Raw genomic sequence first — 27,755 nt, 5'->3', positions numbered from 1 at the left:
GACCTGACCATAAATTATGCAAAATAGTGTTTGACTTTTTGACTGCCGGCCAGCTTGGACCACACCAGAGCAAAATGTGCGCAAAATTAGTTTGTTAAGCTCGATATATACATACATATGCCCCACACCCTTCAGCAACATCCGACATTTAGTTAATGACATAAAGCCAATTCCAGGCCGCCATAATCTCAATTAAGTCACGCGAGGCCATTATATAGGAAAGCCCATTAAAAATTGAGCAGCTCGTTTATGTTTTTTGACATCGTACAATTTTCCGGGACTTTCCAAGCACTAGCTTTGCATTCCAGCACGAAAATGGGAGTTGGTATTTTGGGCTCTCATGGGAAACGGATTTAGCCTTACTTGCTTTGCACTTAATTGAGAATATTTTATATGTTGGTTGAATACTTAATAATACGATGGAACTGGGTTTTCGAATTTATTTTAAAATTGCTTGCTTTAAAATATTCCACTTTGAAATACCTTTCAAGTTTTATTACTTCTTAATCAAGCTACCTAACTTAACTAAACCCAAGTTAGGGCATCTAAACATGCATTCTTCAGATTTAGCCAACCTTGCATTTCGAATGTTTGCTAAAAATTTGCATGCAAATGATGACCAACACATGCCAGCGATGGAAAAAGGAAAAATCTAAAATAAAATCCTGACTTCGCGGGTGGCAGTGATGGAATTAAGTGGAGTCCGGGGATATGTGTTTTTTTTTTGGGAATGTGAGGTGGCGTATTGATGCAACGGACAGCTGCAAATTGCAAAATGAACAAAAAAATAAAAACGCTAACGGTTGTCCATTGCGTTGGCCATTTGGGAAAATTCACCCTCTATCTGGGTATTTCCCACTCTCTATCTGTCTAAATGGCGTCTGTCAAGGACATCGAGCGACCGCCGTGACGTGCCAGTTTGTCAAGCATTTACAGCGCCTGCTGCTGCTGCTGCTGCCGCTGCAACTGATCACAATTACGTAACGAGCGCCGGCAAGTGCAAGCAAATTACACAGATGTACCTCACACACCCACCGCTCAACGCCCACCGCCCGCTGGTTTGCCGTTTGCATGTTGAACTGCTCCTGCAACGGAAACAGTGTCAGGCCATTAAAACCTCGCTTATATCGCACAATACAGCTGAAATGCAGTGAGAAAAAGTTACTAAATTATGAAAATTAATACATAGCAGACTTCAGCAACTACTTATTGTTTCCACTTTACTTTAATTTTAAGAAATATTTAAACAAATTCTTACTGAAGTTATAGCACCAGTCTTTTTGCTCAGTGCACGAAAATGTTGAAAACTCAAATTCGTACAGGGTATAAAGGAAACGAGACACAATCAAATGCAGACGCTTTTGTAATGCAATAACTAAAATGACAACTGCCAGTACAAGGACCAGCCAGTTCATGTGAATTTCACCCTGAACCCAGGCCAGAACCCAGGCCAGAACCGGAAAAGCCCCTCATCCCAAGCCCCACTCATTCCGATTTTTGCAATTTTCCATGCTAAAAGTGTCAACGAAATGCGCTCAGTTGGGGAAATCATTAGCCCCCGAAAAACCAGGCATCAACATTTCTGAAAGAGACTACAAGATTTTTCGCCTTCTTCCGGCATCAACGAATTGAAATGCCAGCAAACAGGACAGATTGAGGGTGGGACATGGCAGCATGTCCTGCGTTGTCTTGTGATATGATGACTCCGAGCTTAGTTCAACTCTCCACTTTGGTCGACAGTTGTCAGCTCAACTGGCATTCATCATGCAGCTGGCAGAGATGCATTCTTCTGGACCATTTCGAGCTAAAAATGCTGGGAAAGCTCTTATTAGAAAATAGTTTTAAATTGGATGAGTTGCGAAACAACAGCTTGGCCTGAGCTTCCAGTAATTCAATTTCAATTGAAATTATTTTTTTTTTCTAATTGAACGAAACACGCAGTAAAAGTTTTCTTTTCGATAGACATGTTTAAATTCAACTTGTGTACATCCATTTATTTTTAAACGTGTTAATTTTGTGGCTGGTTCTATACAAAACAGTGGATTGTGGTCTCATTTTTCCAAAAAAGAATGTCACGCCTTTAATTAGTGCCATGGCCTCAATAAATAATTCGTTTTGTATATCGGATTATTAAAAATCATCAGTATTTATCAAATTGAGGAATTCGATTTTTGTTGTTATTTTGGTAGCCGACTTGAAATGAAGAGATTATGTTCAGCCAAATTTAATAGATTCAACTAAAATATCCCGACAGCTATATTTGTTCCAACTAAGCCAGCTGTTCGTTAATAAGTCACACTCGATAAACCCCAGCAATTTGGTGTCTGTGTTTTAGTTTGCTTAACCCAAACACAAACACATCGCCACAAATTGCTAAGTCCACAAATTTGCAAGTTAATCTTGAGCGGAAAGTGTCAATACGTTGCACGGTAATCGCCATTCAAAAACAGAATGAATAACCGTGGAGTTGGATTCTCGGAGTTTTTCGTAAAAACCCCAACCAGTCGGTCCATTCAATTGCGTGCCAAAAAAGTGGCAAAGGAACTGGTGATGCAAAATAAGGATGTGCGGGACAAGATATTGAAAAACAAAGTGCTTACCTATGCACAATTCCGAAAGATAATGAAATCAGCTGGCAATGTGACGGATCTGAATCCGATCACCTATAAAAGTATGATTGAAATACGACAATCGCAGATCGATCACAGACGTCTCAAGAGTATTAAATCTGCTGGGGATTCGCTTGGATTTCATGCTCGCCTTCTCAATCGCAGCCAGTTAGCCGGCGAATTTAACCAAAAGCAGGAGATTTTCCGAAAAAATATGGAACTCCTTGGACGGATTAACAAGACCAATCGACTAAAGGGGGGTGTGGATAGCTTCAATCGCCATTTTCCCGCCCTTCAGTCGAATCGGAATAAAATCCGTGAGCTGGCAGATCGCTTGAGCCAGGAGAACAGGCAGCTCGGTTGTCGCCTATCGCAAGTGAAATCCAAAGTGGATTCACACAATCCTTGGGTGCCACCCGTCAAGCCACTCGAACAAAAGGCCTCCGATGAGACGGTCAGTACTTTCTTGCCATATATGCCATCGCCTCGCTTGGGCAAACGTAGTGCCCAAATCCTGCTGCGACCCATCATATATTTCGATATGGCGGTGCGAGAGAATAACCAGTTCATGGGCAGATTACTCCTACAACTCTACACGGAACTGAGTCCGGAAGTGGTGCTGGAGTTTGTGCGTATGGCCACCCACAACGATGTAGGATGCCATCGGTTTGTGCGAATATTCTCCAATCTCTGGATGGAGGCTGAACTTGTACCGGCTGTTCATGATTCCCTGCACAATCACCACAGCGTCAAGTACTCCTTTTTGGATCCCAGCAAGATAACCGGCGTATTATCATACCCATGGGACTATCGCCGTCACTTTCCCCAAGGACTTCTCAGCTATACCATCAGCTTTAAGCAATCGGTGATTCCGTGGCAGCGGGTCATCTTTGGACGAGTTTGCGGCGGCCTAAGGGTGCTCCAAAATTGCCACGAATTCGGCACCAAAAATGGCAAGACCAAGAAAACCGTGATTGTCACGCGGTGTGGCCTGCTCTAATGGGAGCCCACATATCGTCCGCCTCATTATGCAACTGCATTAACATAAGTCCAACGAACGGATTGCAGGCAAACTGACTAAATTGTAGCACATCTTTGTGGCCCAATGCAGCAGAATGTTGTTTTCTCTCACAAAATGCAAATAAAATTATGAAGTATACCGGGTTTTGCATGGGTTTCGTGGCACTGAAAACAAAATTTTAGATTACTCCGGTTTAATAGAAATAATACTTATAATGTAGCTATAAAGTAGTTGTATAAAGTAGGTTCACAGCCATTTTGTTTAAATGTAATTTAGTTTCGGTATCTTTTCTGAGTGTAGTGGTTGTGGGCTTGCATAGGTTGTGTTGCGTTATCGGCTGGGCACGGCCCACGTGTGTCGTGTCAGATAAGCGACCAAAACGCAGCTGCTGTCACGGCACCACCCACAGCACCCAGTCTACCCAGTCCACCCATCGTGGCCAACCACCACCCACTGCACCACCAGCGGCCACAAAAAAATGCATGAAAATGGCGCGTTACACGATTTGCACATTTGGTCCACGAACAGGACAAGTGGCCAGGATCTGGATCTGGAGAGTGGGAAAAACAGGAACATCCGGCGAATGCCTAAAGGCGGCCATAGAGCAAACAATATAATCTGCGTGTTTCTCTGCATTCTCTTTTTTGTTTCTGTGTGCAGCGGGCAGATAATGTACAAGTGGCAAGGGAGTAAAAAAAATAAAACAATCTTTAAAGTTTAAAGTACTTTAGCGGATAATTCGCATTCCGATATATAAATACAAAATATAAAAATACGCCACTCAATTTTATAGCATCGAAAAAGTTAACAGGTGTTTAAAGCGAATTCTTTTATATATCTATTGTTATGAGTATCCGGTAAACATTTTCAGTTTCAACTGTGGATGATGATGTTTAGTTTTTTATTAGCTTGCTTAATATTGCATATAAAACATTGTTATTCCCTCTTTTTTTTTGTTAAGGACCATCCGTAATTGGTATGTTTGTAGCACGTTTAAATCATAAAAAGCTGTTTATATCAATAATAACCAGCAAACTGATTTAAACGACCAAAAAATGTAATGTATATGTTTCAACATTCTTAATTCTATTTATACCATTTATTTTAGCCGCCACCATAATCACATTGCGAGGAGCTAGCTATGTATCGTACAGGATATACGACTGGAAGGATCGAGTGCACTCCTCCACCAGGCGTATTAGTCTCATGTTCCGTACGAATTTCGACGATTCAGCTCTATTCTACGCCAGTGGCGAATCATTGAAACATCAGTATATAGCGGCTTCCATTAAAAACCAGTCGGTTCACGTGGAAATGGACTTTGGCGACAATGTGATGAGCACCGTGCTAACCGACGACCTGACCCGCGGTTATTGGCACAATCTGACAATACTACACGAACAGCGAACGGTTAGCATTATCCTGGATCAGCAGCAAAAGGTCCTGGAACTGCCAGCAACGGCCAGTGGGAATATGCTCTTCGATCCGGAAATATATTTCGGCGGAGGACCGGAATTGCATAAGAAGAAGGGTCTGGCCTCACATAACAATTTCGTGGGCAGCCTGAAGTATGTCTACTACAATGACATATCCATTTTGTACGAACTGCAGCGTGGAAATCCCAAGGTGCACTATCACGGTGAGTGCTGAAGCAATTTAATATCGAGTGCAGCGATTTGCTTTCGACATATTTGGCATACTCTTACGAACCGATGTACAATCTCCATTTCTGGGTCAGGCGTGCTGGAGGCGGAGTTTGTCGAGAACGAAGTGAATGTCATACCAATCACCTATCCCTTTGCGACATCACACATTTGGTGGCCCATAAATCACGCCGAGGAATTTAATATTAAATTCGATTTCCGCAGCAGTCGGCCGGGCGCGGTGCTGGCCTACAGTGACGTAACGACCAGTGCCGGAAATGGCTTCTGGGAGGTAAGTGTGAGCATTCAAGCAATCACCGAAGCATTGTGCACCGAGAGAAAAGGGTTTAACTGATTTGCCTAAAGATTTAAGAAGTGAAAGAATTTTAAAACTTTCTCTAAAAAGCTTTTACACAGTTTTCTTCATATTTCCAAATATCCTAAATATCCGCTGTAATTTCTTGTGCTCGTGTGTGATTTTTTTCAGTGCTCTTGATGCACACACACACGTTCATTCCTTGAGCTTTTGAGCCACACACACACTCATTACACACAGCCACAGGCACGCACACACAGACAACAGCTGGATGCTTCCACCGAGAGACGTGCTGCTTAAGACGACTTAGCAGAGCGAAAGAGCCGTCGACTGAGAGAATGAAATGCAAATCAAATGTGCATGTGGTTGTGCCGACTGCCTGTGTGTGTGCCCTAGTGTGTGCTTCTGAAGCTTGCATTGCGATGGCTTGCGTGCCAGCCCAAAAACACCCACATACACGCACATGCATACATCCGCATTTGGCAGGATTCGCAGGCATGCCTTCATAAGTGTGCGTGCATGTGCATGTAGTGTAGCATACATTGTGGGCCTGTGGAAAATGTACCCAAAAATACGGACTGCCATTGGGGAAATGCGGAAAATGCAATTAAATTTAAGCGGTGCTGAGTGAAACTCGACTCCGGCTAATGCAATGAAAAGTCAAATGAGCTTAGTGTTTTGTAATTGTTTGGCATTATTCATTCGTCGGTAGCCCGAAGCGATTGAAGAAGTTCCTTAAATATACTTTATCTGCTCAGGCGATAAGCGTTTGTCACAAATAAATATAAATTTATACATATATGCAAATTTTAAGCAGCTTGCTTATGCGAGCAACTAAGATTTTCGAGTCGTACTTAAATTAAACACGAATAAGCATAATACAAATTGAAAAATACAAATAAAAGAAGTAAGCTGTTTCAGTAGAGAAATTCAAATAAAAGTAAGGGAACAATCCGAAACTCGTAGCAAATGTTTCATTTATCATTTCTGTAAAATTTAGTGGCCGGCAATTTATTTGAATTTTTATAGATTTATGTCAGGGCCGTCGTACAACAATTGAAAGCAAGTTAAATGCTTCCATGAAATACCAATTTATAACCAGACAAGCAGACAAGAGATACTGGGCCAAAACATATTGAGGTCCGGCATAAAAGTGCGTTGCGTAATCGATCACAAAAACAATTCAACAGTTTAATGCCAGTGGGGTAACATGGCTGCCTCACGAACCCAACTTAATTCCACACACTGGCCTGCTTTTGAGTGGTTGTTCATATGGATGTCAGAGGCATTTATCTGCATTTAAAGCAAACAAACAAATAAACCTTGTCTTGGCCTGTCCAAGAACGTTTATTTGGTTACTTGTCATTTGGGCAATGTTCGTAGAACGTACTAAAGAGAATATGCATGTGTTTCGGCCGTATTTATTTGCATTTTATTGTTGATTTTGTTCCTTTTGATTGCAAGTAGCCATCCCTCCTACCCTTCGCCCATCAAAATAAACCCAAAATGTCACTGCCGAGACTCTGACTTATTGGCAGTGCAATAAAATTGATGTTGTTGTAATGCCAATGAATATTTATGCCGCAAGCCATTCAATTTTGCATCGACTGACTCTACGGCTTATTTGCCATTTGACGATTTATGCGCACCCAAATTAATACTAAATTGATTGTGTCAGGTTTTATAATATGACTATGTTTATATTTTTTATTCGCGAATCATACGAATGCTGCCTGTCAATTTGCTAGTGCAGACAATTCGCGTAGAAATAATAGCTCGTATTTTATTTGAATAATTAACAATCGTTCTTTAAAATCCGTTTTTTGTGTCCATGAGTATGTTGCAATGTGTATTGGTGGCATATGTACATAAAATTACCTTAATCCTTATTAATTTGAGTGTATTTATAGTAGATTTTAATAAGTTTTGGCTGTAATTTGATGTATTTGCCCATTTAAAGCTATTATGCTGCCCGCAACTTTATAGTTTCGCAATATGCTATCTACATTTGTCCAGCTCCAAAAACGCATCAGTTACGAGCTTTATTTATTTACTATTTACCCCGGCGTAGGCCACAAAATTGCCACCTGCGTGTTGCGTATGGAGCTCAACAAACTAATAAATTGCCAACAGTATTTTCGACCCCTCTGTCACTCATTCGAGTAGCGAAAAAAGCAAAAACCCAAACAGAATCCTTCCATACAGGAGTCCAAACAAGCGAATGCTACATGGAATGTCATATTGCAGGCTGCACGGAGGGGTTCGGTTTAAGGGGTTGTGACATAAAAACTATGCGCCCGCATAAATCGCGAATCACAAATCAAAAATCGAATTTATTGACAGCGCGCAAATGGCGAAATTGGCAAACAAAACAACAAAAATCGCGATGGCAACGGAAGAATAAAAATCATTATGAAATATTGTCACAGAGTGCGACGAATGTGTTTGCCTTTAAACATAACGCTCTGACAAAAATCTAATGAAATATGCAATAAAATTTGAGTGTTTGCTATTTTGCATAAGCGGCGCAGAAGCGCAATTCACAATGAGCATAGATAAATACGGACTATACACACACACACACACACACTCACCAGCTTGTTGGTACACTTATTTATTGCAACTGTGCTGAGCTGCGTTGCATCATCAGTGCCACCAACAAGTTCATAAAATTTCAATATATATATTTTTTCTCATTTCGTAAAATAATAGACTGCAGTTGGTAAACGGGGAAACAATATTTATATGCACATATATGGCTATCAAATTAGTTGGATTATGGCAAACTGTTTGGTAGATAGATAAATAGCTTATGGCAGGTTATCTGCCCGATTTGTTTGTCTATAAAATTTGTACATTTTTTGCGCTAATCTGACTGACCTTTAAATACCATTGGCGTTTCGTTTAACTGTAGTTACTAGATTGCAGTGAGAACTATTTGGAATTTGTGTCAACTCTTTAAAGTTTCAATGCGTGCAGTTGTCTCATTCGGAACTAGTTCCTAAAATCAGCATCCTAGCCAAGCTCACGTTCATTCGATGGCAATAGTAATTATTACTGCATACGACACCAAGAAAAGCGCAATTTGGTTACAGAGGGTCAAGCGAATGATAAAGAGCCGTGGATAAATACCATTTTGAATCCGCTACAAAATCCCCATTCCATTTCTGCAAATTAATGGGCTGCAATTTCAACAACTACTCTCCCCTTGGTCACCCCACTCCCATCGAAACTCGGCGATTGATTCGGCAAATGGCAAACTCAACGTGGCCACGTGGCGTATGCGTAATATGATTTAAGCGAAGCTAATGCACAAAGGCATTTAAATTGAAATGTGTGTGCATTGCCAAAAGCGGGTATTTCAATGTGGTTGTGCAGTCCAGCATTTCAGGCATTTTCGCAATTTTGATTTATTTCCACGTACATTCAAATCCTCTAATGCTAACAGAATTTTGTATTTTTCTCTCCCTCTTTACATACGCCGATGTCGATGACAAAAACTAATATTTGGCAACACGCTAATGCGCGGCTTCGCGTTTTGTTCGTCTCTACGTGCAACTTCCGACGGCGGCAACAATGGCTCCACTCTGCTCCACAAAAAAAAAAAAAAAAAACTAACGAAAACGCCGCCATTGGAACTCCACCGGAAATGCGCGACAAACGGAAATTGCAAAATCGCCGCCCATCCATTAGATACGTCTGACGTCGGACAAACTAAGTTTCGATCTGGTACCTGATGTTAACAACAATGTAACCCACTCGACCACCATTAAAATCAATAGGGCCACCTCCTGGCATAGCGTGGAGCTGGATTATAAGCTCGGCGAGATTCGCTTCACTGTGGACTATCGGCACACTCTTAGCCAGATGTACGGCTTAACCTTTAACATCGGCGACAAACTGATCATTGGCAGCAGCTTAAAGTCGGCAGCCATGGGCTTAGTGGGCTGTATACGGGATATAGAAATTAATGGACATTTAATCGAACCGCGACATGTGGTCAAAACTGAACGAGTTGTGGGAGAGGTACTATAGATTTTAAAAATATATATATATCACTATGTTTTACCATTAACTATTATTCTAAAAGGTCGCCCTGGACAACTGCAACTACATAGATCCGTGCAAAAGACCCAATACCTGTGAGCATGGTGGCAAATGCTTTGTAAAGGACGATCGAGTCACCTGTGATTGCAAACACACGGGTTATATAGGTAAAAATTGTCACTTTACCAAGTACAGAAAGACCTGCGAAGAGCTGGCACTCTTGGGCTTCACCAAATCAGATGTCTATCTCATCGATATCGATGGCAATGGTGTTTTTCCACCTGCCCATGTCAAGTGCGATTTCCAGAGCCTTGAGAATGCCACCAAAACGATTGTGGAGCACAATCTGCCCAGTCAAGTGGATGTGCGATCCGCCAGGGAATCGGACTTCAGCTTCAACATCAGATATAGGGAATTTTCACCCCACATGCTGCAGGAACTTATCTCACATTCACTGTACTGCACTCAGTACATCAAGTACGACTGCTACCGGGCTCAGTTGGAACTGCACTCGGCCACATGGTTCACATCCTCGGCCAAGAATCTCACCGTCGACTTCCTGGGCAATGTCAAGAGGTAAGAGATGGTAACACACCTAGTCCTGAAGCTGGGTATTTGTGATTTACGTGCTGGGCCACGTCACCGCAAACAAGACAAAATTGGATACCGGCACAGGGCCTTTGGCACTGTGGATAATAGACTGTGAAAATATAAACAAATTTAAATTTTTGCAGTTAAATATTTTCAAATCTTTTAAAAAGTTTTTCAAGTTTTATGAAACCAAATGCTTGGAAATCTTAATAGATTAATTGCGATAGATAAGAAATCGACGCATATTTTTACTGCATTCCTTAGGCACCAAAGAAGGGATTTATGTCCTTTGTTCCGTTTAAGAGATTGTACATATAATCTAAAGTCAAGTTGTATATGTTTTAAAATCCCACTACTCGGAACTAAGACTAAGCACAAGCTTGTGGATGATTTTGGTCCACCGCTCGCCACACAATTAATGTTGCAGTCTATTTGCTTAACTTGTTGTTGCACCAAGGATTATCACCGTATACCAACCCATGCCACCCATCTCCTCCGATTCCCCGTGCAATTATGTGTGCGTTCTGCTCCAGTGGACAATATAGTACGTGCGGTAATCCAACAATATAAATCCAAAATTTTGTGGGAAGGGATAAATGCTTGCCCTTTGTGTCGGCGTTTCAATGGTAAACGAAACTAAAATTAATTGCTCGCACATGCATAATATAAATGCCAGGCAGGAACCTTCGCCTAATGCTAACTGACATACTTACCCATCACGCACAGATGCTGTATTCTATTTTCCAGGGAAAACTGACTGCAACTTCACTTCACTTTCAAAAGGCATCGATATGTGTAGGGTTTGTGTGTGGTTTCACTTCGGTGCCATCTGTCCTGTTTAATTTGTCATGGACTTCGGCCCACTGAACTGACCAAGATCTAGTGTTTGCTTAGCTCTTGAAATTTGCCTTCTTTTTAGACCCTCATCGGCCTTTGGGCCAAAGTTATATCTGCCGCATTTGTTGCCATGCATTGGAGCATACAATTTTATGATGCCGAAAGCTTGGGCAGCATAACCGGCAACCAAATGCTGTTTAAACAAGGTAAACTAGTAACGAAACCCTTAAAAAAGCCAAACGAACCGAGCGGAATAGCCGGCATATGGGCAAAAATGCGCCAAAAGTGCAAAACAAAAGGCCAGAGTTTTGTATTTATGTCTGGCAAATATGTTTCCGCCCCAGTGCTAATAAGGTTTATGACTAAGTCCTGGCATATCTCTTCCCGGTCCCTCAGTTCCATACACATTTTTTGTGTGCTCAGCCACCATATTGTCGAACAACTCTTTCGTTTATATTTTTTATATTTCACAGAAGGGTATAATCATTCAAGCATTTTTGGACACAGCATCTTTACCAAAAAAAAAAATTTTCATTATAATATAAAACTACAACTGAAAGTCCAAGTCTATCTAAGCATTTAAAATATATTTTAAAATTATTATATAACTGATACTCCTTAGTCCATTGATCAGTTTACTCATATGTTCGTTCAATTTTTTTTTTTTGCTCGCTAAAAGTTTGCCCGTGTAATTTTTCCTGCCATGGAAGACCTTTTTAAAATGAATGGCTTTGAGCACACAAATTTAGTCTTTACGCCTAATTTCTTTGCAAAGCCTCGTCCTTATGACTTCAGTTTTGGCTAGGGTCGTCCCTATAGGAACATTTCGAGCTGTTTTTGAACCCTTTTGACAATACATCATGCGCAGCAAAGTACGCAACATCTGGGGGCAGCAATTTCCAGTCGCTTGTTGCTGTCATTTGTTTTTTTTTTTTTTTGTTTTGTTGCTTTCGGCCTGCGTCACTAATTTCCGCTTTCAGTAAATCAATTCGAAAACCTTAACAGCTCCGACTTTGGTTTCGTTTTCATTTTTTCCTGGCACTTGTTTGTTTGTTTGCCTCCATGAATGAATGGCGTTCTGGTTGGCTACGACCGAAAAATGCAGAACGAAACAAACAGTCTGGGTCAAGAAAAAAATGGGTTAACTTCTAGTTTTGAAGTCCCAGGATGTGTGCATGTGTTGGCCCAGACCATTTGGCCATCCATCATTGGCTCGTAGTTTGGTCTTTACTCATTCAAAATTTGACAGCATCGTTTGTTTGTTGGCTTGTGTGGCACTGTGTGCCTCTGCGGTGGCTTCGTTGCGGATCTTGCAACACGGATGCGGAAACGGAAGCGGCACATGCAGGCCCCAACCGCAGCAAGTACAAACATAAGCCGGAAAATGAGTGCCACTGAGCAAAGGAGTTTTTGATTCACACGAAACTCTTTTATTGAAAAACGCTCAATTGTTTTACAGAACTAAGCATATGCAATACTTGAAACTAGGAAGTCCACCTCACTGTATTATGTGTAGAAATAAATTCCGAAAGATGTTTCAAAACATTGAACTTTACACAAAATTTACTTTCGGTTAAATAAACTCCCTTCTAAACCCTTGGTAATTGAAATTGATAGTTCCCTAATTGCCTTGTCACTGATACATCCTCAAATTGGTTGATACCCAACGAATATTTCTGCATAAATGGCGCACTGAAAAGCCAAAAAAAGAAGGTCCCAGTCGGTCACTCAACGTGCTCGTCAAACTGCCGGCAGATCTGCGACCCAAATGTATGCAAATGTATGCGAACTTTTTCTAATACCTTTCACCAAAAAAACAATAAAATCCAAACCAAAAACCAACTCTTCTGCAGAGGCGCCTGCCCGTGCTCCGTTAACAAGACGTGCGTGGATCCGAATCAATCATGCAACTGCGATGTAAAGGAGAACAAATGGAATTCGGATGAGGGCTACTACCAGGATCCCCAGAGCCTGGGCATTACAAACATGTACTTCCTGCAGCAAAAGGATATGGATGACGAGGCCCAGGGTCGCATCACTCTGGGTCCGCTGGAGTGTGTTGAAACAAGTGAGTGAATGTTGGACTAAAAGATCCAATTAGTAAGGATAAATATATTTTTAATATTATTATTCCATGATGTATGGGAATATTTTTTTCGTACTCTATTGAATGTGTTTGTCTGGGACTCGATATAGCTATTTACAGCATCTCCCATTAGCCACTAGTTAATGACTCCCCTCCCGATTGCCCGCAGATACGCAAAAGTACGTGGTCACCTTCACTACATCGCAGTCGTACATCGAGGTGCCCGGCTGGAGGAAGGGCGACATTGCCTTCTCGTTCCGCACCACCGGCGAGAAGGCCATCCTGCTATTCCAGCCACCCATCCGGCCGCACTATCCATCGTTCATGGTGGCGCTGACCGGCGATGACCAGCTCACGTTCACCTTCACCCTGAGCACGGGTACCACCCGCGAGCTGGTCATTAACTCGCACCGACGGTTGAACGGCGGCGAATGGCATAAAATATGGATCGACTACAACCAGTATCATGTGCGCTTCATGATAAACACCGATTACCAGATGCTCGATTTGCTGCCAGAGGAGGAGTTCGGACCGTTCGAGGGCAGCATGTACATCGGTGGCGCCACATTGTGAGTATCTCCCAGGGCGTCGGGTTGCATTTAACACTGGGCAACGCCAATTATTTATATCTTTATAACAAAAAATAATTTTTTTTTGAATTAGTTTGATAGTATTTCCTGCTCTTCAAGACACGTATTACGTATACGCAGTGTAGACATAATTTGAAGGTTTCGCAGCCATCTGGTGGTTGCTACCCAGTGTAATCAGACATTTCTTTTTATGGCTGCCTGCATTGGTGGCACATGTAATGGGAATCGGCGGGCAAAAGCTCTATTTCTGCCACTCGTGGACCAGCAAAATGCTGCTCCTGGCAGCTGGAAAAAGGCTACTACTGCTCCAGCTCCTGCTGGCAGTTGCGGTTTGTGCAATTTATTGCGGCAATTACGTTTTAATTATAAACGCGCGACTAACTGCCAAGCAGGACTAACAATGACAATCGCGTTCGTGTCCGTCCATCGAAATGCAACCAAAGGAATCCGTCGATTTTGTACCCTGCGGGTGGCAAATGCCACGGCTGGGCGACCGACACACTTCAATTGATAATTGGAGCATACCACTTATGAGTTAATTACAGATTGAATTGATGAAAGTCGTTTGCAACGCTCAATGGGACAACCGATATCTTGGGGGCGTAAAAATCTTAATTTGCGTTTTCCACTTTATTGTATTCAAATCACAGACCTTCTTAATTATTAACTTTGTCGGGTTTCTTGTCTTCAAATGACATTTATTTTATTGCAATATGTAATTTAATCATTTGATGAGCTTACAAATTAGTTTTTTCTTTTTTCAGATAAAAAAGGAGCACTTTAGTTGCTAGACACATTGCTTGATATTCTTAGATTTTAGTGTTACATCTTTTGATTACAAAGTTTTGAAAGGATGGAAAATCTTCCTCATTTAAAATGCTCAATCGAAAGCCATGAAAACACTATTCCACATTTTAATTCCACTTTTTTAGCTGCCAAATTTACTTTAATGGCCTTTGGCTTGAACAACTTGATCTAACGAGCAATTTGTATGCATAAACCGCTTGCCTTGTTTCACTTTCACATTTCTGAAAGCACAATCCTTCGGGGTTCGAAAAGAATTGCCATAATTAAATTAACTTTTCGCTGAAAATTCATTTCAAAGTCATTATCAATAATCAAGCCACGGCGTCAAAAGGGAGCGATGTGTATATGTATGGAAGGTGGCTTTTCCGCAATTTTTCTTCCAGTCCATTCCCCCGCGGAAGTTAGCGCACTTAAAACGCGCTTATTCTTGATTGGCATAATTTATAAAGTTTTTTCCCTGTTGCCATGGAGCAAGGACCACCGGATGTGGATGTTGAAACTCATGAGATAGCTGGAGCGATGGGAAAAAGCTTTTCAGGGGTCTTTGAGTACGCCCACATGTGCAGGCACTCTTTTTTTTTTATTATTGGAAATGTATAAAAATCAAATTGAATTGCATATATAAACAACATATACATATGTATGTATGTGGCCAGGAAAATCTGTGCTCATTGGCACTTAACCCCGAAAAGTTCTGTACACCCCAGCCACTCATAAAATTTCGATGAGCGGTAAACACGCTGAGTAATTAACGTTAAAGTGCATACCCCACTTTCAGATCTGCTTTCACTGAGCCGATTCATTCAATTTATTTATCACGGAAAAGAAAGCTCTGTAAAACATACGAGTAATATGGAAAATGCAATATTGATGCACTTTACCCTCAACGTCGAGGCATCGTGCGTGCATCCTGACGAATGGAGGCGCATATGGAGTGTAATGTTGCACGTAAGCCAATAAGCGGAATCAGCGGCTGTGGCACATAAATAAAAAGAGTTAATCATCATATTGATAGAGACATGCCGAGACTGAAGTGAGACGAATCTGAAGTTGTGGAGTGTGTGTGGTGTTAACCCATTAAGAACTTTGGGGTAGCCTATAATTTTAATCCACGCCACCTTGGGTCATTTTCACTAGTTGTTCCATTGAGTAAACAAACAAAATACTGCACACAAAGTTTAACTTTGGCAATGCAATTACTTGCACGAGGTTCTTTATTCAGAACCCAAATCATTTAGTTGTGCCGAATTTTTAATCATGTTTCGTCACGAAACAAATATCAAGACTTTGGTATGCTGAAGTGCAGTCGTCACTGGTTTCTTAGCTCGATAATCCCCACTTTTTTCCTGCTGACACCATCCGATTTAAAGTCACTTTCACCGAACCCAACCCTTTTTTGTCCCGCTTTTTCAAAGTTGTTCGCCCCTAATCAATGGAAAAACTTTTCGAAATATGCTGCAAACACTTTGGGCAACTTTAGCACCATTCAGTTAATGGGTTAAGCAGTGCTTTTCGCACAGCTTAAATGCCGCGAAGGATGCATGAAAATTTATGCAAAGTTTGGTTGTGTTTGGGGTGAAAGGCAAAAATTACAATGGCCGATGCTGCTAATGATTGTTGTAATCGGTTTTTGCATGCGGGTCGACCGCGATTCTCCACCAATCGATGTGTTGTGTTGTTTAGGAAGCAGCAGCTGCTGCTCGTCCTGTTGCTCGTCCTGGAAACAGCAGCCACTCGGATGTCCGTCTCATCATTTGCATGACCATCGATTACCAGCGTGCCACATGAACGGGAGCCACCGCATGCCGATGGGAAAAACACGGGCGACTGGCGTGCCAAATATGCGAATTATTTTCAGAGCAGCAGGAAACAGGACGACGTCAATGGCGTGTCCTGGGGTATATGAAATCGGGGCGGAGATAGTGGAGATATGTGTGTGTATATATATAGAGAGCTGGGTGGTAAAATGTGTTGCTGTCGCGCCGGCCATGAATGAATGAAAAGTGCTTAATTGCTTGTGACGGCGTTAAATAAATTCTTAATTGCTTCGCACTTTGCGCGTTTGCAACGTTAATAGGATTTCCGTCGACTGCATGTCGCCAGGATATGCACATCGCCTGCTCCTCCGGTTGTTCCGCTTGCTACAGCTTCTCCTGGCCGAAAAACTTCTTTCCTTTTGCGTTTTATTGCCGTTAATTTCCGCGGAATTTCGGTTTTTTTTTTTATTTTCTCCCCTTTTACACAGCCCCGTTTCGGCCAGCCGCCGTACAAATCCTTTTAGCCAAGTGTCATCCAGGCCAGGAGCAGCCGGCGGCACATCATTTGCAAGGCAAAGCGCTAAATTTCATTTTGCATACGCGTGTGTCACGCGTGTCCTCCCACGCGTCCCCATTACAAAGTTGGTACACTTTGAGAAATATAAATCACTTCTTCAATAACAAGAACAGAACCTTTCGATATTGAGTTCAGTCAGCTAAAAAGTGAACAGGACTAAAACTAAACATATATGTTTGGTAGGCCAAGAATTAATTCTACGCCAATTATTCGCAGTGCATTTCTATATGTATGCAAGCCTGCGTGTCTCTGGCTGTTGACGTATAAAAAAAATTAAAAATGCATTTGTGACGTGCTCGCAAAAAGAAATGCAGCACACGTTGCAAAAACTAATGACTTAATAGCTCGCTCGCTTGTGGCAAGGACATCACCGCCACCAAGCTAAATGTGGGTAAAGTGCACTCGGTAAATGCAAATGCTAAATTTGGACCTACTCACTGGCCGATTATGGCCAATTCGGTTGATGGACTGCGACAAGTTAAACGCTTAAGTACCGATTACGCAACGCTTGCCAAACAATTACAAAAGGAAAAGCGGAAAGAAAGTGAAAAGAAATTGTAATAAATTCAAGGAAGTCGCACGGCAAACCCCAAAAATCGAGTGAAGATACTTTTTTTTTTTTTGGACTTGGAAGAATTTTAATTTCACTTTTCTGACAACACTCGGGAACTTGGGATGGATCCTTTTGCCGTCTGGTGGTGCCGCAGTGGATCAGGGAAACGCAAGGAGCGTGTGGGTGGAATGTCTCGTAATGAAATTTACATAATTTAGAAAGACATTTGAGCAACTTTCTTTTTGCCGCTGTACGCGTATAAACAAGACATTTCCGCCACTTTAATTTTCAAAAGCTTACACTTGAGATTTTATTGGCCAATTCATTGTTGGCCATGGCCAGCACGGAAAAAGGGCGAAACAGAAGCCAAAAGTGCAGGAGAAAAACTTGCGAAAAATGCGAAAAATAAAGAGGGAATCGCTGTGAAGAAATTGCAACAAAAAGAAAGCGGTTAAAGTTAGCTGCTAAGAACTTGAGTTGCTCTTTTGTAACTTTAAATTTTAAAACTTTGTATCAGCTGTCTTCATATTTTTCTGAAACTTTCATATTTTACGTAACATTTATGGGTATTTAAATGTATATTTTGAAAACATTTCTCTATTTTCATTTTAACTTAACTTTTAAATGCAACGTAGATATACATATATGCTCTCTTTTCTCTGACTAGCGAATCTCTATCATAAAATTATATACCCCTTTAAAAGATAAAAAGAAAGTAGCAAACTTTTGCCACAGCTGTCCGCTCGATTCGCCGTCGACTTTTTATGGAGGGTGTAGCTTCGATTTTCATCTGGGCAAGTTTAAAACTCAAACGCGTCGCATACGATTGAGCGGGTCGCAATTTATTTGCATAAAGCCAGTGAAGGCAGGGAAAAGGATATGGTATCAAGGATGCAGAATTCAGAATCCAGGACGCAGGACGTGATCTCCGATGATGTTTAATGTTCGTCTGGGCGGGGAGGGGCACTGCAGCTGGTGTGGCTTATGTCAAAGTGGCCAAGTTATTGAATAGTTACGACAAGTCATAATATAAAATAATCCCCCAGCTGACTTTTTCACTCGTTTCCTTACAGCGACCTGCTGAAGAAGCTGTCAGTTAAGGCCGGCCTTATTGGCTGCTTCCGTGGGTTGGTGGTCAACGGCGAGATTCTCGACATCTACAGCTACATGTCGGTGCATCTGTCGGAGATTATCAAGGACTGCAAGCCATCCTGCGTCCCATCGCCCTGTCGCAATGGCGCCCAGTGCAAGGAGCTCTGGAGCAGCTTTAAGTGCGTCTGCAACAATCCCTGGGCACATATCGGCGAATTCTGCGAGACAAGTGAGTGAATTATATGTAGTTCCTTCATTGAAATACTGGAATCCTATGTACCCAAAGTATATTAACAGCTTAAACTTGATTTAAAGTAATATAATAGTTCAGACTACTTTTAAGTGCTTATTTTACTTATGTTCATAAATCAAATCACCTTTCTTTGCAGACATCAACGAAAAGGCTCTTACCTTCATCAACCGTGAATCCTTTCTGATGCGAAATTATCTGAGTGTGGGTGCCACACCTGTTATCCTAATGCACGGTATAAATGGCGAACGGGATGTCCTAAAGGGAATCCTTAACCAAGATCTACTGATCAATTTACGAACTTACGACACGAATGCCCTGGTGCTTTATGCCAACGATCATTATAATAACTTTGTGCACCTCTACATTAGTCTGAACCGGGAGATTGTTTTTCTTTACAATTACGGTGATGAAATTGTAAATCTTACGCTGCTAGATGACACCTTAATGGCGTCTTTAAAAAGCATTCAAGTGGCCATCGTGCGAGGAGAGCAGGAAACTAGGATGCATGTGAACGAGCACAGTGTGAGCATCGATAGGGGAACTCTGCTCCTTGATGAGTATGCCAACAAGCCTTGGAGTAATCCGGAAAAAGGTAAGTCCGCAAAATATATTATATATATTATTTATTTTACTTTTGCTCCTTTCGTATAATGTTATTTAACAACAACTATTGAGTCCAAGTGCTATTCGTTTATTTTCATACATTTTTCTTAGCACTTCACTGAACCAGTTAATATATAGTATCGAATGACCCAACCCTCCCCAAATCTACTTTCGTCACTTCCATCGGCTGCCCATTTTGGATGTTTTACTATGAGTGTTGCTGCTGCTATTTTGGTGTTGTTCATCCTGGGCGGCCAACTCCTCATCGATGAGCAGCTCAAAGTTGCCCAAAGCATCGGCACTGGGAACCTTATTCCAACGCACATCGGGCACTCCATCGGGGGGTAGGACCACGGACAGTATGTTGTCAATCAGTTTGTATTTTAGTATCCTGTCGTTTACTGTAGTTGATGTGAGTGACGGTGAGGCATTCACCTCCACTAGCCAAGGTTTCAAGGCATTGTCTATGATGATGTCGTAGCCATAACACTCAAAACAATGCCTATCACTGGCCATCACAGGAGCCACAGCTCTTAAGGAGTGTACTATAAGCCAGGATATGGCTCCAAACAAACGATCCGTAACCTCTTTTCCCCGAGTTCCTTCCAAATAGAGGGCCAGATTTTGTACAGACCACTTGCCACCATGTAGGGTATTGTATTCGCCACCATGTTTCTGCACACTCACATTTGTCAGATGGACGTACATATTATCCAGTTCCGTAACACTAGTATCGTATTTTACAGTACAAAAACGGCAGAATCCCTGCTTAAAAAGATAAGCTTTCAGGGGTCTGAACGAAGCGACTAGAACATATAGACGAAGATCAAATTTTTTACCACCAATCAATAGTGGATTGTCTATGTATCTGGATATCACATACGATTCCTTGGCTATTTGTGGATGAAAAGGACCCTTGGCCTCTCTTGACCACTTCTTGAGTTTGGATAGTTTGTTTATAAGGAATATACCCGCTCCTTGGGATTTTCCACAGGGTTTCATAATCCACGTACTCAGCGGAAACTTGCGATACTCCTCCACGAACATATTATAATCGGCTGGCAGGACAAAAGTTGTTGGCACAAAATCCAAATAAAGATATCTGGTGCCACTGGAGTTATTGGACTCTGTTTTCTCCGCCAATGGATTGCCATCCCTCTCGAGATCCTTGCGATAACGCTTGATGTTCTTGACCAGTAAATCCTTGCGTGATAATTCATAGTGATTGGGAAAATGATTGATCATCTGGTTATCGTGCATCCTATAACCACTATCCACACTGAATATATTCCGGCAGGTTTGCACTCCGGCCCAATAGAAATGCCAATCATCATCGCCATTCACCTGATGCCAGCCACGTTTCTCGAAATTGTTGACCAAAACCGATTTATCCAGGTCCGTGCAGAAGCCAATTTTCAGTTTATCGTGTCCCTGGGCACCACCACTGGCACCACCGCCGCTATTTGCGCCACTATTTGAGTTGCCATTCGTCACGGATTGATTTGCACCGACCGACGTGCGACCGTACATGATTGTACCGCTCGTTGTGGTTCTTGTACCGCTCGAGCGGACCGTCGGATGCAGACTGTCGATCCGCCACGCCTGCGTCCATTGACTCATGTCCCAAACAACGGCCATGTTGCCAACGTTCCAGTTTATTGAACCAACAAAGCCGAAATTTATTCACCACCCTTTTTTGCCTTCTTGTGGCGTTAAAATGTGGGGCATGGTTGCCAGGCGGCACTCCTTTTGTATTTCTATATAAAATTATTTATTTTCGTTTTTGTTTTGTTTTTTTTTTGGTGTGGGAAAGTCGAAAGAGGCGAAAAGCGCTGCACCAAAATTTTCAAATAGTTTAGCAAGTTGAGCTGCAAAAATGCCAAAAATTTACCCCCTCACAAAATCTGTGCACTGTGTGATGGCCAAATTATGTGCACTTGAATTTTTTCTCCTCAGCTTTTCAGGGGTTCTTTTATTTTTTCGCTTTATTCGGCAAATAGTGTGTGTGTGTTTGAAAGTGGACGTTCAGCTCGGTAGAAAACGGTTGGAAAAAAAACAAACGACATGCGAATGTATAAAGTTTTGCTCTATGGCATAAAAACAACGAGTTGCTTTGTAGTTTGTTGATATTTGAAAGCGTTCAAAGTTTTTATTTCGCTTTTGCTCACTCAATATGTAAATTGAACGGCATTTCAATGGTAGATAGTGTGCGGAAATTGTTGTTAAACGAGGGAAATGCATATAGAGTTGATTATGATCTGAACGGATTTTTTTATAATCCTGTCTGCATATGCAAATTTTTTGACAAATACAAATTTTAAACAAATCGGTATTTGCATGTTAGCTTGTTTACTGGTTTCTGACATTCAATACAGGAATTTTCAGGATCTATATTTGCAAGTATAACATGATGTTATTATTATTAGTCTCAGAGTATTTTAAGTCTGTTATTCTTAATGCTGGTTACCTACATATATATGAAAACTATATATATTGCTTTGTTATGAAACACACGAAGCAGCCACATCATTAAAATAGAGTTACCATTTTCGAAAGCCCTTCCACTCAACCGGCCTTCAATTACACGAATTGCTAGCATTTTGGCAACAATATTTCACTAGGACTGCACTTCAAAAGCCGCTCATAACTCACCTTGAAATTGAATTTAATTGAAAAGTTCAGTGCACGGAGCTCAACTCGGCAATTGGCAAAAGGATAAAATCAATCAAATCGTTCGTAACTCATTTGCCAGCGATTTGCCGGCAAACATTTCAATTAGACAAACTTAAACTCGAAATTGATGGGCTTAAACCTCAAACGGCCGGGCTTGGTCGAACCGGGTTCGAAACCGGCTCTGCGTCCGACAGACCGGCTAAAACCCGAAATGCCACGGCAATGAAGGCTCATTTCCGCACACACACACACAAACAGAAATGCGCGCCAACATAAAGCAATCTGAACCAACAAGTGCACTGAAAAAAATAAGTCTTATAAATAGAAAATAATACCTTCACTTAGAATTAGCATAGCCTAACTAAATGTACATTTACATTTTGAAAAATATATTATCATAATATTCGAACATTATCATTATACAATCTCTTAAAAATGATAAGAATATATATCTTTAGCTTAGCATTAAAAGTTAATTAAGATATTTATTATTTGTAATATTATTTCGATCTTCCACATGTTGCTTCTTCCTCATAAGTGTATTTCATCCCCAAAACCACCCATAGCCCATAGCTATAGCCAACATTCTCATTTGATTTTGTTTATTTGCAGAGGTCCTGTCGCCCCACCGCCCGCCTGCCCCGCCCACCGAGTACTTCCAGTTCCACGTGGGCGGCTATGATCCGGCGAATTTGTTGCGCCCCAATGTGGATGCACCGGCTCTGGAAGGCTACATCGGGTGTGTGCGGGGCCTGAAAATCGGAGCGCAGTTGATCGACTTGGCGGATATCAATGAAAGGAATATAGCGCCCAGTAAGTAGGCAGTATAAATCAATTTTCACTGAGTGCAATTTTCGGTCGGCCCCAATGCCATTTCGGGTATAGAGTACGGTTCCTCTGAATCGTGATAGTCCTGCTCCTGCGCCTGCTCCTGCTGCTCGGATTCTAATTCATGGGCCACCAAATCGACTCCATTCTGCGTCGTCTGCGGTTGTGGTTGCATCTGTGGTTGCTGCCTGGCTAACTTAATATGCATGCAATTTCCGTTAAGTGCTGGGGACTCGGTGGCGAAAATGTAGAGAGATGGCCAACAGAACAGGCCACTTTGGGGCCGCGCCAAGATTAATGCCAATGCGATAAGATGCAGGCCCACATGGCGTATGATTTATGCGGCCACGTAGCGCGGAAATTGCAACCTGACTTTGATGCTATTAAACACAGCCGCAGTCAATGTAAACACTTTGATGTGGAATCGCCTTCCTTTCAATGAAGTTTCGTTATGGGTAATTGAATGGGTTCGCCTGGAAATGCAGCAGTTGAAGTTGAAATTGATTGAAAGAGATTAAAGGATGGAAAACCTCAGATTAATATAAATCACGATGTTAAGTTATTTTCTAGATATTTCCCTAGCTCCCTTACTTATGCAATTTTTGGATTAAATTCTTTATGATTGCAGCCCAGGAAGGTGTCCTGCCCAACTGCCAGATCAAGTGTGATGCAGAGCCGTGCAAAAATGGCGGCACCTGCCAGGAGCACTTTGCTGAGCAACTCTCGACATGCGATTGCGAGCACACGAGTTTTCTGGGCGAATTCTGTTCGGAGGAGAAAGGAGCAGATTTCAGTGGCGAATCGACGTTGCAGCGCAAATTTGAACTGCCTGGTACGGGTCGCGTTGACTATGTGCGCCTGCAACTGGCCTTTTCGTCCTTCGACCTGAGACGAGCCAATCGGATAATGCTGCTGATGCAAACGGAGGCTGAGCGCAGCTACTACCTTCTATTGGCCATCACCTCCGACGGTTACCTGCAGCTGGAGGAGGACCGAGATAATGGGCAAACGGTGGGCGCCCGAATTGATCGGAATTTCCTGAACAGTGCCAGGCACTCGGTGTATTATGTCAGAAATGGCACCCAATCGCAGCTATTCATTGATCGCGAGCAGGTGCCGCTGAGCGAGTTCGCCGCACGTGTCCTTACCACCGGTGGCGATGCTGGCTCGAATCGCGTCCAGATCGGTGGCATCAACAGCACGGACTCGCGGTTTGCCGTCTTTAAAAGCTACAGCGGTTGCCTGTCGAGTGAGTGTCGTAAATTTCATGCCCGTCTGCCATTAATTTCTTTTCGGTCTCATCAAGTGACATACCCCTTCGCTCCCTTTGCTAAGAAAAAAAAAATCGAAATAAAGTACACCGAAAGAATTTAGTATGATAGAAACTCATATCCGAAAGGGTCGTCACTGAGACTTCTAGTGGCTTAGTCTCATGAAGGTGTCTATAAGTAGGGATTAACATTATATTGAAGACCTCTTTTATAATATTTCAACTATATTAAGCATATTAAGAATTAGCATTAATATGTTATTACAGTGCTCCCTCTGCTTAACTGCTGCACTTTATGAACTCACTGAGCTGAGCTCTTGAAATTGGGTTGGCGAGGGGAGTTAGTGCTCGCCGAGGGGGGTGGCGGGGTTTGCTTCACATTGTTGACCAAAAAATTAAATTTATTCGCTGCCATAAAAAGTCATTTCCGTGGCCGTGGCTTCGTTGCCATAAATTCTGTCAGTTTTTGCTCTCAAGATTTACAGTGGCTCATATTTAAATTGCTGCTTTGCTGCCACTCCGAAAACCGCAGCACAGTGACCAACACTTTGATTAAAAATTCACCCGAGCTCCCACAAATTCCCGCCCCTCCATCGCCCATAAAGCAGCTGCTCAGCCAGCCACGCCCACACCACATGTGGGCGGCCGTTAAACGTTCTTGATCATTCCATTAAAGAGGCATCGATGTATAGCGTGATAGTTTTGGTCATAAACAGTAGAGTACATTAAGTTCAGCGAACACAAAATGGCCAACTTTCTTATTAATTTGAAAATATCAAAGTGTTTTAAAGTATACCATAAAAAAATATTATAGTCAAATTTACTACTAAGTAAGTACTTTACTTAATGATTTCTTAGGTTTGCAAGCGCATTTATTATTAAACATTAGTAAGAAAATTATACGATTTGATCTAATCAAAAACTAAGCTTAATTATAATCAAAGCCTATTGGAAATACCATTAAATTGCCAATATAGATGGCCACTCCCCACGATAAACGCACACAATCGAAGGGCGTCTGCGTTGTGGGAGTTTGCCGATGGGCATTAAAAATGTTATTGCTAATTTCGGGACGGGCATAAAACACGCACGAACGACTTGCCACGGGTCCTTGAAACAGGACCCAAAGTCAGTCGAGCCCATGCCCAGCCAAGAAGGCAAACGTAATTCCAATTTCCACTCACTCGCCATCCACACACATTTGCATTTCAATTTGAATTAATGACCAATACTAATGAAAATTTCGATACCCCGCTGCCGCTCCCACCGAAAACCACCGCAAATTGGGTAAACCAACCGCCCCCCAACGGCAGACATCTATATACAGGTGAACGGGCATGTTATGAAGCCACTCGAGGAGTACATGCTATTCACAAAGTCCGGTGCCGACAACATAACGGTCATCAATCCGCAGGGCGTCCGGAGCGCCCAGTGCAATGCCAAATTCGATGTGAGCGAACAGCCCACCCAGGAGCCCATGGTTAATGTCAGCATGGTAAGTAGACACTGAGAGAAATATTACGAAAATGTTATTATATTAGAGGGATCTAAACAAACCACAGCAGCAAGCCCTAATTTATGGGATTTTTTTTTACTAGATATAATATATATATACATAAACAAACTTAAGACAACAGCAAATGAAAAGTAGTGGTCAAATAATTTTTTACAAATGCCACGAACTTGATATCCGTTTCTGTCAGTGCAATGAGCGGCTGCCTGTTAGGCGGTCCGAGTATCGGATTATCCGAGCCAACCAGGCGACAAATTGTGCTAATGAATGCCCTCTACCTGTACACTTGTGCACCGCAGATTCCCGAGCCATGGGTGGAGGAGCCGCCAGCCCGCGTTCCCTACATACCGAGATTCGTGTACGATGAGAACAAGCAGGAGGACTCCACGCAGGTCGTCTTCCTCACGCTGACCAGTGTCTTCGTCATCATTGTGATCTGCTGCCTGCTGGAGGTGTATCGCAGCCACTTGGCCTACAAGAAACGCATCGAACGCGAGACGGACGAGGACATCATTTGGTCAAAGGAGCAGGCAACCAAGATGCACGAGTCGCCAGGTGTTAAGGCTGGCCTCTTGGGCGGCGTGACTGCGGGATCGGGGAATGGCCTGCCTCCATATACCTACAAAGCGGTAAGCATTAACTTACTTAAAGGACACTGGGAAAAATGTTTTTGATTATATGATTGAACTTCAGAATGATATATTTCAAGTTCTCTCCATCTCTTTTATAATTTATTATTTTCATAACTTTTTTGTATGTTTGTTTGTTGTGCAAATCCCAGTTGCCGCAGGAGGACAAAAAGCCTGGCAACGGTGCCCCCTTGGTGGGCATTTTGAAAAACGGCAGTGCCACGCCCTCGCAGCCTGGCACGCCCACCGCGCTGTCCAAAAATGGAGACATCGCCTCGCGCATCGAAGAGGAGGAAGAGGAGGAGGATGAGGCGCCCGCGCAAAAGGCAGCGGAAAAAAGCGGCGAAAATGAGGAGCCACCGGCGAAGGACACAACCGCCAGCGAAATAAAGGAGTCGCAGGCTCAGCCACCTGAACAGCTGGCAAAGGACACCACCGATGCTTCTGCCGCACCAAAAGGTAACTATACATAAGTCTCTACAAATTTTCCATTCAAAAACTAAGAGAATATAAAAAAAAGTATAACATTAATTTATAAATTACATTTCCTTAAACTAACTTGTATTTTGTTTGTTTTTTTCCTGTTTAGCTTCCAAGGAGACGGAGGCGCAGGCAGAGCCTTCGGAGCCATCATCTCAATTAAACTCCGCCCAGAACGGACAGTTGGCCCAAATGGAGCAGGCGGCTAGAGGGGATGAGGTGCAGGTGCCAAGTCTACCGGTAAGCAGAGGATCCCAACCTACAGTAAACCTTGTCAGAATGGCGCCAATAGCCACAATCAGCGAAACCAATTTGCATGGATTGGGCTGAGATGCGCGGCCTTGGCAATGGCATGTAAATAACACCCCAAAACCACCCACTCACCCAAAAACACAGCATGAGCGCACATACACACACACAAACACATCATAAGTCAAATGGAAGAGCTTTTCATTACATAATGTAAGCGAATAAATGACCTGCAAATACATACTAGAAGGCATACAGCTGTAAGGCATGAAAGTGCATCATTTACTATTGCTATTCGTAAGGACAATCCCGGAAGACAAACACACATATTCGTGCACTAATATTTGGATAATCCACGGGGACATTAGCAGTCAGGTTGGGTAAACAAGTGCTGTAATGTCAAGTACAATCAGGTGTACACACGAGCGGGTGGCCACTGTAATTGCAGCTCAAGGGAATTTACTAGAAGTAAATCGGGTACCACTCATAATGAAATAAGTAATTCCAGGACTTCTTTTTTACATCATTGTGTTTATTTTGCTTGTTGTCATTGTCATGTTGCTAATTTAGTTAAATTGTTTTTAACTTAGATATACCCATCTTATGATTTTTATGTTTTCTATTTTGTAAATAAATCCAAATCTAGCTACTCAGCATTGTGAATTTACTAACTGCTGTTTTTTATATTTTCGATTGATTCTAAAATCAGGTGTTTATGCAAACATAAAAAA

The 27,755-nt window shown here is 42.2% G+C and overlaps 3 protein-coding genes and 1 non-coding gene across 10 annotated transcripts in view; 2 read left to right on the top strand and 2 right to left on the bottom strand.

Moving 5' to 3' along the window:
* The window catches only part of axo (axotactin), a 57,714-nt gene that overhangs the window by 17,626 nt on the left and 12,333 nt on the right, over positions 1–27,755 (top strand). For 5 of the 7 annotated variants that reach the window (NM_001274494.1, NM_079917.5, NM_001259702.1 and 2 more), the window contains exons 7-20: positions 4,739–5,269; positions 5,369–5,565; positions 9,283–9,615; positions 9,680–10,212; positions 12,918–13,132; positions 13,320–13,719; positions 18,508–18,755; positions 18,916–19,371; positions 22,668–22,868; positions 23,512–24,132; positions 25,467–25,648; positions 25,966–26,295; positions 26,448–26,754; positions 26,885–27,015. In NM_001274494.1, the coding sequence (NP_001261423.1) occupies positions 4,739–5,269; positions 5,369–5,565; positions 9,283–9,615; positions 9,680–10,212; positions 12,918–13,132; positions 13,320–13,719; positions 18,508–18,755; positions 18,916–19,371; positions 22,668–22,868; positions 23,512–24,132; positions 25,467–25,648; positions 25,966–26,295; positions 26,448–26,754; positions 26,885–27,015 (4,685 nt within the window). Of the gene's footprint in view, positions 1–4,738; positions 5,270–5,368; positions 5,566–9,282; positions 9,616–9,679; positions 10,213–12,917; positions 13,133–13,319; positions 13,720–18,507; positions 18,756–18,915; positions 19,372–22,667; positions 22,869–23,511; positions 24,133–25,466; positions 25,649–25,965; positions 26,296–26,447; positions 26,755–26,884; positions 27,476–27,755 lie in introns of those variants that run through there. The other 2 variants (NM_001274495.1, NM_001259703.1) reach the window with 1 other exon arrangement.
* On the top strand, positions 2,303–3,765 carry CG32236 (uncharacterized protein). The gene has a single exon (NM_168101.1). The coding sequence runs from the start codon at positions 2,452–2,454 to the stop codon at positions 3,607–3,609; it is 1,158 nt and encodes a 385-aa protein (NP_729026.1). The 5' UTR covers positions 2,303–2,451; the 3' UTR covers positions 3,610–3,765.
* Positions 13,362–14,287, bottom strand: asRNA:CR45830 (antisense RNA:CR45830). Its single transcript, NR_133168.1, has one exon.
* TTLL1B (Tubulin tyrosine ligase-like 1B) lies at positions 19,387–21,416 on the bottom strand. Its single transcript, NM_168100.3, has one exon. The coding sequence runs from the start codon at positions 21,018–21,020 to the stop codon at positions 19,557–19,559; it is 1,464 nt and encodes a 487-aa protein (NP_729025.1). The 5' UTR covers positions 21,021–21,416; the 3' UTR covers positions 19,387–19,556.

Source organism: Drosophila melanogaster, chromosome 3L, assembly GCF_000001215.4.
Source record: "Drosophila melanogaster chromosome 3L".
Lineage (NCBI taxonomy): Eukaryota > Metazoa > Arthropoda > Insecta > Diptera > Drosophilidae > Drosophila > Drosophila melanogaster.
This window is presented reverse-complemented; position numbering and strand designations above follow the sequence as displayed.